Raw genomic sequence first — 12,529 nt, forward strand, 5'->3', positions numbered from 1 at the left:
CACTGCTAAACCCTAATTGCTCTGGATAAGAGTGCCTGCTAAATCACTCAAATGTAGTGAACACTACAACAATATTATTTTAAAGGTTAATTGGTGGAACTGCACCGCAGTATCCTTTTCACACAAACCTTTAAAAAACAAAACATGTTATTGATGTTTTCTCATTATCCAATAAAACACTGATCTTTCACTGATTAAACACTTCAAAAGGCAACTAGCGTTGCTGATGTGAAGAACAGTGATATTTGTGTTGTTTTCACAGCTGAAAACCAATTGAAGTGACTTGCCTTACCATGGAACATCCCAAAGTCAATTACCGACACTTGCAGTTTGCCTTTCCAATTCACGCATCACCTCCACAGAGGAAGAGGCAAGGCGAGAGGATTTACTCCTCCCAAAATCTGTCCGCGTGAGATAAGCCCTTTGTATGGAGATCTATGAGTGTCAACATACGTTTTACTTTTTTAATTTTTTAAGATTTATTTAACTAGGTAAATCAGTTAAAAAACAAAATCTTATTTTACAATAACGGCTAATTTGATCGAATATACGTTTCGTAATGTTTCAGCTGTTACAAATGTACTGACATAAGTGGATTCATGTGTCATTCCGGCAACTGAGAAAAAACTACTTCCCTTCGCCCGTTGTTCACACGCGTATATGCCCTCTCATTGGCTCGAATTGTCCCACCTGACCTCACTTGGCTTCGCTCACTGAGGACATGCATTTCCATTGTTAGTTCGGTTCCTCGGCTATCTTGCCAATATAATATATCATATTTGTCTCCTCTCATCTCTGGAAGTAAAAAGAACCAGCGAGTCACGTGGAAAACTGTAGTGGGTCATATGACCGAAGTGAACGTACAAGAGTGCAGAGGACACAACACAAACCAGTCCAGCAGGTGAAATATAGCATACATTTTTCTACTTAGGGCGATACTTAGGCTATTGGGCACTCGCTAGTTATCGTAGACTCAAATGTCTGCGTAGTTCTGTAAACAGAAGCGTGGTGTGACTCGATGGTGTGTGTTCCTGCTCTGGGTGGAGGTCTCCCGGGCTGATACCCCGGCCAACTGCACCTATGGAGATCTGTTTGGTTCCTGGGTGTTCCAGGTATCGGAGGGCTGGCAAGACAAGGACATCAATTGCTCTCTGATGGGTAAGAGATGGGAGGGACACTCGCAGCGCGCTGCCTTGTTCCTAGAAATAGGGAAGAATGTAACATTTTTAATCCGGTTATGTAACATACGCTTCATTGTCAATTTGACTCGTTATTCGGTAGTCTAAAATTGCTTGTTTGTAGCCTATTGACTGTGCCTTTGTTACAATATCATTGATGCAATGTTTGTTACAATTTTCCCCTCTGCCCAATGTTACGTTAGCGATACAGAAGAGCCCCAAAGTTGAGTTGATAAGTAATTACCAACACTTGTATGTTGGGTTTAAAGACTGCGTTAAATCGATAACGGTGCACCTGGAGAAGCTGTCTGTGGCGGTGGACGACCTGGGAAACACGGGCTTTTTTTTACCCTTATCTACAATCAGGGCTTCGAGGTGGTCCTCAACGACTACAAGTGGTTTGGCTTCTTCAAGGTAGGTTTAAACTCTCGGTTATGCTGATGCAAGTGTTTTTTTAAATTCTGGGTTACAGTTGAGTTTATACTGGTAACAATACTACGATCTTTTGGTCTGGAAGCTTTTTTTGGCAGACATGGAAATGCACTTGTCTTGTGTGCTAAGTTTCAGGCTCATCAGATACATGGCTGGTAAACCTTGTAATTGTAGTGTTCAAGGTGTAAAGGCCAGCTTTCAACTCAATTACTACATTATTGATACATTCAGGCTTGTAATTCAAACGTGCTTTCAGGGCTGTAATTACAGCCTATTTCATTCAGTTTTTGCCTTCAGTCCTTGTTTGTTTTTCACATGACTCCCTGTTATTGGATCAGGGGAGTGTACTTTCTCCTACATGGTAGAGATGACTTGTCTTGGCACAGTGACATACTGCCCCACTAGATGCTTTCCTCAAAGCTCATTGTTTGTGGCTTTATGAGCCCGTACATGTCTGCTCATTCTTATTGAAAGCCTTTATCTGGGTAATGGTGACACTTGCATAAAACATCTAAGTTGTTGCACTTTTGCTGTTAAAGATGATGGTGACTAATATATTTTTTAAGTCTTAAACTCTGGCCATGAAGATGACATTCAATATCTTATGTGATGTGATCGGTCTCCACACAACACACACATGCGTGTACACGCAGTGACAATTTCTCCTCTGTTCCAGTGCTCTGAGAAGGGCTCGGAGGTGACCAGCTACTGTGACCAGACTCTGCTAGGCTGGGTCCATGATTCTCTGGAGAACAACTGGGCCTGCTTCACTGCCAAGAGGCTAGTCCCAGTACCCCTTCACTCTGTGCGCACACCTCTACTCCCACAATGACCTCCTGTGAGTATTCTCGTGGGTTTTCCTCGACGGGCATGTTGGCAGCTCGTGTCAGGATCCAAACAAACACTGAGACAACCTGCTGTGGACTGAAGACGGGCATCTCCTGCTCCCAGTACTCAAGGTAGCACTTATACACGCTGCATAATTGTAATTTTAATGATGTGAGTATTTCTCCTGTCTCTAACTCTCACTGTTCTCCCTCTCAGGTTGTGATGGTAGTTTCCCCTACCTCATTGGAAAGTACATCCAGGACTTTGGGGTCGTGTTATCCGTACATTGGGAAGGATTCCCCTTGTGACCTTTCCGATGGCTCTCTGCCACTACAGCTACGTGGGAGGGTTCTACAGAGGTTGCACTGAGTCTGTCATGATGCTGGAACTGGTCAAGCATAGCCCCATAGGGGTGACCTTTGAGGTGGGACACACGCACACGTTGGCTAGTTTGTGTATTGCCTAGCTCGTGTATTGGCTAGCTCTGGGTAATGGCCAGGTGTGTTCCTCACACTGTTTTCCTCCAGGTGTATCCTGACTTCATGCACTATAAGGAGGGTATCTACCACCACACGGGCCTCCATGACTCCTTACAACCCATTTGAGCTGACCAACCACACGGTGCTGCTGGTGGGCTACAGCCACTGTCACATCACTGGTCAGATATTCTGGGTGGTGAAGAACAGCTGGGGGACGGGGTGAGGGGGGCTTCAGGATCTGACGAGTGTGCCAATGAGAGCATCGCCATGGCAGCCAAGCCCATCCCCAAACTTTAGAGGGGAGGCTGTCAAATGTTTGTTTTCCCAATTGTAGGTTAACCTGATACTTTAGCCCAGAGTCTGAAATGGTTTTTGTTTTGAAGTTGAGTTCGTGTAGCTGATAGAAGCTCAATCAAATGGCTGGAACATTGATATAAATAATCAGTAACTGAAGCTTTTCAACTTGCTCGCTAGACTCTGCTCCTTGCCAACCAAAGATGCATTATTGGGAATGATGCCTAAAGGGAACCTGCTTTAATCCCCAATGTAAATGGAATTTGTAGTTTGGTGTCTGATAGGAGGGCAGAGGACCTCCGCTCTTTATCTCAGGGAAGCACAGGGGAGATTAACTTCCCCTGTCATCTCCATATGTCCTCTCTGCTATGTCATCTGTGTGATACGTCTCCTGGGAACCTTCAGAAGGGATTGCTGTCTCATCAGTGTAGAAAGGGATGTCAGTTCCTTGATGTTTCTCTCCTTTCAGAAGTGGTTTTGTTAGACATCCTGTACTTTTACAATAAGTTCACATGATGCAAAGATTTGCACAAGTGTTCTGTTTTGAAATAAAACTAATAAAGTTGAATACTTTTTTTAAACTATTAGTGTGTACCCTTTTTTCTGACAAATATAATAGGGTTCCCACTGTATGCACAACTCGATGACTAGAACAATGCAGGTCTTGCAAGTCATTTTTTTCTGGAGTTGCACAACTAACTCAGATATATGGAGAGGAACAAACTCAAGGAGAGACTTCCGTCTTCAGATGGGGTAGCCCAGCCCCACGCGCTCACGTCTCTGACCTCGCGCTGAGCCTGGCGAGTCACAAGGTCCCGATGTTCACTTTTCTTCCCCACTTCTCTGGGCGTTCCTTCCGGATCGTTAGCGCGCACCGCTCCTCATTCTCGCGCCTTATCTTCTCCCCCTCTCCCCTCACTGCGTATTAATGCTCTACCGTAGCGCTCCGCGGTCGCCATGCAGAACAACTACAAGGAGCACCTCTATAAGATCCTGGTAATAGGGGACCTGGGGGTGGGGAAGACTAGCATCATCAAGCGCTATGTTCACCAGAACTTCAGCCCCAACTACCGGGCCACGATAGGAGTGGACTTCGCCCTGAAGGTCCTTAACTGGGACCAAGAGACTGTTCGGCTACAGTTATGGGACATAGCAGGTAGGAGACTCATTACGCGTGACAGTAATCAAATGGGAACACAGGCAGGCCTGTTTTGATATGGTATTTGTCCACTTGACGTTCCAACGTAAGCCGCAGGTAGGGAACTGTAGTGGTCTCAGGTCGGCGGTTCCGTTCACTACATACTAGTTTCTTTGGAGTGGTCATTAGACTATCAAAATGATTGGACTTGTATACTGACCACCGCGTACAGTAACAGACCTACGTATTATCAATGTTTCATAGGCCAACGATTCTGTTCGTGTGCAAATGTTGGGACGCGTGGACAGTAAGGCCTATACACATACGGTGTTCATCGAACCTCAAGTAAGTGTTGGTTATTGGAGAAATTCCTCTGACGCTCCCTGGCCTGCTGCGCGCGCGCTCTCCATCTCCAGTCCCATGCGCTCTGGCCTATACAGCCGTGGCGCACGCCCGCATGTACAGTCATGTGTCTAGCACTCGTGAGGGAGATTTGGGCTCAGAATGGGCTTATTGTGAATAAGAACCGACAGGATTCTTCTGGGATCAGGAATGCCGTCTCCACCTTCTGCTGTGCAGCCTTTTGTATTCAGATGGCTTAATGCGTTGCTTCATTTAGGTACATTTAGATGAATATTGTGTACCCTTTTCTCATATCCTTTATTTAAATGGTTGTATTCCTTAATGAGACATTATTGCAACGTCCCAGTTTAAGTGTGGCCTTATATGGCCTATGCTAAGAGGTCTCAACCTTCCTGGTACAGGGGTTTTGACTGTTCACCCTGCCACTACATGATCAGAACCGTTCAACGTTTTGGAATGAAACCAAACTAGCAGCATTCTGTGCACCAACAAAAAAAAGTTGAGCCAGGAGAACTCATGTTGAAGTGTTCAACTTAAATAGAAAATAGGAGTGTCATGTGGATGGTTGCTCAGCTGATACTGTCAGTTGGTAGGCAGCTGATGTTAATTCAGACTGGAGTTTCTGCCTGGCCTGAACTAGCCTTGCTCCAATAATCATGCCCTGGTAGAATGTCACACCTAGGCCCGATCCCAGATGTACCTGTTGTCTAGACCCCATGTCCTATGGACTTGGAGATTTGAGCGTATTTGGCAGGTGGAAGATTCAGCATATTGCTTTTACAACTCAAATCCACTCAATCATGTGTAGGGCTCTAGACAGTGGAAACATTATCCATTTGTCTTGAGTAATAGTAAAGATACTTCAATAGAAAAGTTGTCAAAAACATATAATAATAATAATATATGCCATTTAGCAGACACTTTTATCCAAAGCGACTTACAGTCATGTGTGCATACATTCTACGTATGGGTGGTCCCGGGGATCGAACCCACTATCCTGGCGTTACAAACGCCATGCTCTACCAACTGAGCTACAGAAGGACCACAGAACAGTAATGTACCTCAAACTACATTTTCAATGTCAGCATTCACATTTCAAGACGTATCATGCAAACATATCTTAACTTGATTGGTGACATGCAAAACATATCTTAACCTGATTGGTGACATGCAAAACATTTTGGGATGATGTCAACAATGAAACTAATGAAACCAATACCGCAATATAGTTTTTGGGTGGCGCTTTCCTTTAAGTAGTACTTTAAAGTATTTTTTATGAAGTACTTTACACCACTGGATCTAGGGGGGCATTTGGGATTGGACCCTATCAAAGACTTTTGGCATTGAACAAACTGGTAAACAGCTTTGATAATGACTATATAAGTCAGTGATAATGTCTGAACACACTGGTAAACAGCTTTGATAATGACTATAGAAGTCAGTGATAATGTCTGAACACACTGGTAAACAGCTTTGATAATGACTATATAAGTCAGGGATAATGTCTGAACACACTGGTAAACAGCTTTGATAATGACTATATAAGTCAGTGATAATGTCTGAACACACTGGTAAACAGCTTTGATAATGACTATATAAGTCAGTGATAATGTCTGAACACACTGGTAAACAGCTTTGATAATGACTATAGAAGTCAGGGATAATGTCTGAACACACTGGTAAACAGCTTTGATAATGACTATATAAGTCAGTGATAATGTCTGAACACACTGGTAAACAGCTTTGATAATGACTATATAAGTCAGTGATAATGTCTGAACACACTGGTAAACAGCTTTGATAATGACTATAGAAGTCAGGGATAATGTCTGAACACACTGGTAAACAGCTTTGATAATGACTATATAAGTCAGTGATAATGTCTGAACACACTGGTAAACAGCTTTGATAATGACTATATAAGTCAGTGATAATGTCTGAACACACTGGTAAACAGCTTTGATAATGACTATAGAAGTCAGGGATAATGTCTGAACACACTGGTAAACAGCTTTGATAATGACTATAGAAGTCAGGGATAATGTCTGAACACACTGGTAAACAGCTTTGATAATGACTATAGAAGTCAGGGATAATGTCTGAACACACTGGTAAACAGCTTTGATAATGACTATAGAAGTCAGGGATAATGTCTGAACACACTGGTAAACAGCTTTGATAATGACTATAGAAGTCAGGGATAATGTCTGAACACACTGGTAAACAGCTTTGATAATGACTATAGAAGTCAGGGATAATGTCTGAACACACTGGTAAACAGCTTTGATAATGACTATAGAAGTCAGGGATAATGTCTGAACACACTGGTAAACAGCTTTGATAATGACTATAGAAGTCAGGGATAATGTCTGAACACACTGGTAAACAGCTTTGATAATGACTATAGAAGTCAGGGATAATGTCTGAACACACTGGTAAACAGCTTTGATAATGACTATAGAAGTCAGGGATAATGTCTGAACACACTGGTAAACAGCTTTGATAATGACTATAGAAGTCAGGGATAATGTCTGAACACACTGGTAAACAGCTTTGATAATGACTATAGAAGTCAGTGATGGGAGAGGGAGTCAGAGTAAAACATTCTAAGTGTACTTATTACACTGCTGTTAGCAGAGGAATTTACACACACGATGTCCTCTTTCTCGCTCTCTCTCTCTCTGGTGGTAACCATCTCTCCCTCACGCACTCCCCCTTTCTCTCCCTCCCCTCTCCCTCTATCTCTATAATAATAGTTGTCTGTGTGAAATTCCTCATCAGACTCCTTTGTCATGTTAGTTGTGCTGTCTTTGGAAAAACCATTACTACAGGTGCCCCGCATATTGACTCTGTACCGGTACCCCCTGTATATAGCCTCCACATTGACTCTGTACCGATAGACCCTGTATATAGCCTAGTCAGCCACCAATTGTGCTAGTTCTCCCACTTAAAAAATATGAGGGAGGCCTGTAATTTTCATCATAGGTACACTTCAACTATGACAGACAAAATGAGAAAAAAAATCCAGAAAATCACATTTGTAGGATTTTTAATGAATTTATTTGCAAATTATGGTGCAAAACTTTTGTTATTGACCAAATACTTATTTATCTCAATACTTTGTTATATACCCTTTGTTGGCAATGACAGAGGTCAAACGTTTTCTGTAAGTCTTCACAAGGTTTTCACACACTATTGCTGGTATTTTGGCCCATTCCTCCATGCAGATCTCCTCTAGAGCAGTGATGTTTTGGGGCTGTTGCTGGGCACGGACTTTCAACTGCCTCCAAAGATGTTCTATGGGGTTGAGATCTGGAGACTGGCTAAGCCACTCCAGGACCTTGAAATGCTTCTTACGAAGCCACTCCTTCGTTGCCCGGGCGGTGTGTTTGGGATCATTGTCATGCTGAAAGACCCAGCCACGTTTCATCTTCAATGCCCTTGCTGATGGAAGGAGGTTTTCACTCAAAATCTCACGATACATGGCCCCATTCATTTTTTCCTTTACACGGATCAGTCGTCCTGGTCCCTTTGCAGAAAAACAGCACCAAAGCATGATGTTTCCACCCCCATGCTTCACAGTAGGTATGGTGTTCTTTGGATGCAACTCAGCATTCTTTGTCCTCCAAACACGACGAGTTGAGTTTTACCAAAAAGTTCTACTTTGGGTTCATCTGACCATATGACATTCTCCCAATCTTCTTCTGTATCATCCAAATGCTCTCTAGCAAACTTCAGATGGGCCTCGACATGTACTAGCTTAAGCAGGGGGACACGTCTGGCACTGCAGGATTTGAGTCCCTGGCGGTGTAGTGTGTTACTGATGGTAGGCTTTGTTACTTTGGTCCCAGCTCTCTGCAGGTCATTCACTAGGTCCCCCCGTGTGGTTATGGGATTTTTGCTCACCGTTCTTGTGATCATTTTGACCCCACGGGGTGAGATCTTGCGTGGCGCCCCAGATCGAGGGAGATTATCAGTGGTCTTGTATGTCTTCCATTTCCTAATAATTGCTCCCACAGTTGATTTCTTCAAACCAAGCTGCATATTGCAGATTCAGTTTTCCACGCCTGGTGCAGGTCTACAATTTTGTTTCTGGTGTCCTTTGACATCTCTTTGGTCTTGGGCATAGTGGAGTTTGGAGTGTGGCTGTTTGAGGTCGTGGACAGGTGTCTTTTATACTGATAACAAGTTCAAACAGGTGCCATTAATACAGGTAACGAGTGGAGGACAGAGGAGCCTCTTAAAGAAGAAGTTACAGGTCTGTGAGAGCCAGAAATCTTGCTTGTTCGTAGGTGACCAAATACTTATTTTCCACCATAATTTGCAAATAAATTCATAAAAAAATCCTACAATGTGATTATGCATTTTTTTTCTCATTTTGTCTGTCATAGTTGAAGTGTACCTATGATGAAAAGGCCTCTCTCATCTTTTTAAGTAGGAGAACTTGCACAATTGGTGGCTGACTAAATTATTTTTTGCCCCACTATATAGCCTCCACATTGACTCTGTACCGGTACCCCCTGTATATAGCCTCCACATTGACTCTGTACCGGTACCCCCTGTATATATCCTCCACATTGACTCTGTACCGGTAGACCCTGTATATAGCCTCCACATTGACTCTGTACCGGTACCCCCTGTATATAGCCTCCACATTGACTCTGTACCGGTAGACCCTGTATATAGCCTCCACATTGACTCTGTACCGGTACCCCCTGTAAATAGCCTCCACATTGACTCTGTACTGGTAGACCCTGTATATAGCCTCCACATTGACTCTGTACCATAATACCCTGTATATAGCCTCCACACTGACTCTGTACCGTAACACCCTGTATATAGCCTCCACACTGACTCTGTACCGTAACACCCTGTATATAGCCTCCACATTGACTCTATACCATAATACCCTGTATATAGCCTCCACACTGACTCTGTACCGTAACACCCTGTATATAGCCTCCACATTGACTCTGTACCGTAACACCCTGTATATAGCCTCCACACTGACTCTGTACCGTAACACCCTTTATATAGCCTCCACACTGACTCTGTACCGTAATACCCTGTATATAGCCTCCACACTGACTCTGTACCGTAACACCCTGTATATAGCCTCCACACTGACTCTGTACCGTAACACCCTGTATATAGCCTCCACATTGACTCTGTACCGTAATACCCTGTATATAGCCTCCACATTGACTCTGTACCGGTACCCCCTGTATATAGCCTCCACATTGACACTGTACCGGTACCCCCTGTATATAACCTCCACATTGACTCTGTACCGGTACCCCCTGTATATAGTCTCCACATTGACTCTGTAACGGTAGACCCTGTATATAGCCTCCACATTGACGCTGTACCGGTACCCCTGTATATAGCCTCCACATTGACTCTGTAACGGTAGACCCTGTATATAGCCTCCACATTGACTCTGTACCGGTACCCCTGTATATAGCCTCCAAACTGACTCTGTACTGGTAGACCCTTTATATAGCCTCCACATTGACTCTGTACTTGTAGACCCTGTATATAGCCTCCACAGTGACTCTGTACCGTAATACCCTGTACATAGCCCCCACACTGACTCTGTACCGTAACACCCTGTATATAGCCTCCACACTGACTCTGTACCGTAACACCCTGTATATAGCCTCCACATTGACTCTGTACTGGTAGACCCTGTATATAGCCTCCACACTGACTCTGTACCGTAACACCCTGTATATAGCCTCCACACTGACTCTGTACCGTAACACCCTTTATATAGCCTCCACACTGACTCTGTATCGTAATACCCTGTATATAGCCTCCACACTGACTCTGTACCGTGATACCCTGTATATAGCCTCCACACTGACTCTGTACCGTAACACCCTTTATATAGCCTCCACACTGACTCTGTACCGTAATACCCTGTATATAGCCTCCACACTGACTCTGTACCGTAACACCCTGTATATAGCCTCCACACTGACTCTGTACCGTAACACCCTGTATATAGCCTCCACATTGACTCTGTACCGTAATACCCTGTATATAGCCTCCACATTGACTCTGTACCGGTACCCCCTGTATATAGCCTCCACATTGACTCTGTACCGGTACCCCCTGTATATAACCTCCACATTGACTCTGTACCGGTACCCCCTGTATATAGTCTCCACATTGACTCTGTAACGGTAGACCCTGTATATAGCCTCCACATTGACGCTGTACCGGTACCCCCTGTATATAGCCTCCACATTGACTCTGTAACGGTAGACCCTGTATATAGCCTCCACATTGACTCTGTACCGGTACCCCCTGTATATAGCCTCCAAACTGACTCTGTACTGGTAGACCCTTTATATAGCCTCCACATTGACTCTGTACTTGTAGACCCTGTATATAGCCTCCACAGTGACTCTGTACCGTAATACCCTGTACATAGCCCCCACACTGACTCTGTACCGTAACACCCTGTATATAGCCTCCACACTGACTCTGTACCGTAACACCCTGTATATAGCCTCCACATTGACTCTGTACTGGTAGACCCTGTATATAGCCTCCACACTGACTCTGTACCGTAACACCCTGTATATAGCCTCCACACTGACTCTGTACCGTAACACCCTTTATATAGCCTCCACACTGACTCTGTATCGTAATACCCTGTATATAGCCTCCACACTGACTCTGTACCGTGATACCCTGTATATAGCCTCCACACTGACTCTGTACCGTAACACCCTGTATATAGCCTCCACACTGACTCTGTACCGTAACACCCTGTATATAGCCTCCACACTGACTCTGTATTGTAATACCCTGTATATAGCCTCCACACTGACTCTGTACCGTAACACCCTGTATATAGCCTCCACACTGACTCTGTACCGTAACACCCTGTATATAGCCTCCACACTGACTCTGTATCGTAATACCCTGTATATAGCCTCCACACTGACTCTGTACCGTAACACCCTGTATATAGCCTCCACATTGACTCTGTACCGTAACACCCTGTATATAGCCTCCACACTGACTCTGTACCGTAACACCCTGTATATAGCCTCCACACTGACTCTGTACCGTAACACTCTGTATATAGCCTCCACACTGACTCTGTACCGTAACACCCTTTATATAGCCTCCACACTGACTCTGTTCCGTGATACCCTGTATATAGCCTCCACACTGACTCTGTACCGTAACACCCTGTATATAGCCTCCACACTGACTCTGTACCGTAACACTCTGTATATAGCCTCCACACTGACTCTGTACCGTAACACCCTGTATATAGCCTCCACCCTGACTCTGTACCGTAACACCCTGTATATAGCCTCCACACTGACTCTGTACCGTAACACCCTGTATATAGCCTCCACACTGACTCTGTACCGTAACACTCTGTATATAGCCTCCACACTGACTCTGTACCGTAACACCCTGTATATAGCCTCCACCCTGACTCTGTACCGTAACACTCTGTATATAGCCTCCACATTGACTCTGTACCGTAACACCCTGTATATAGCCTCCACACTGACTCTGTATCGTAACACCCTGTACATAGCCCTGCTAACGTTATTTTACTGTTGCTCTTTAATTATTTATTACTTTTATTTCCTTTTTTTTGTTGGTATGTTTCTTTAAACTGTATTGTTGGTTAAGGGTTTGTAAGTAAGCATTTCACCTGTTGTATTCGGTACAGGTGACAAATAACATTTCATCTGTGTGTGGCGTGAGATGTACCCTGTTGGTCCACCTTGTCGAATTTTACCGGGAACGGTTTAGGAATCCCCGACTGTGATCAGGACTGT

At 44.1% G+C, this 12,529-nt stretch overlaps 1 protein-coding gene and 1 pseudogene across 1 annotated transcript in view; both read left to right on the forward strand.

Annotated features, from left to right (window-relative positions):
• Positions 1-845: 845 nt before the first annotated feature.
• On the forward strand, positions 846-3,795 carry LOC123992238 (annotated as a pseudogene).
• A 271-nt stretch (positions 3,796-4,066) lies between these two features.
• Positions 4,067-12,529, forward strand: part of LOC123994000 (ras-related protein Rab-38-like) — a 68,996-nt gene continuing 60,533 nt past the window's right edge. The window contains exon 1 of the mRNA XM_046296482.1: positions 4,067-4,367. Within this exon, the coding sequence (XP_046152438.1) occupies positions 4,169-4,367 (199 nt within the window). The 5' untranslated portion in view covers positions 4,067-4,168. The remainder of the gene's footprint in view (positions 4,368-12,529) is intronic.

This window comes from Oncorhynchus gorbuscha, linkage group LG13, assembly GCF_021184085.1.
Source record: "Oncorhynchus gorbuscha isolate QuinsamMale2020 ecotype Even-year linkage group LG13, OgorEven_v1.0, whole genome shotgun sequence".
NCBI lineage: Eukaryota > Metazoa > Chordata > Actinopteri > Salmoniformes > Salmonidae > Oncorhynchus > Oncorhynchus gorbuscha.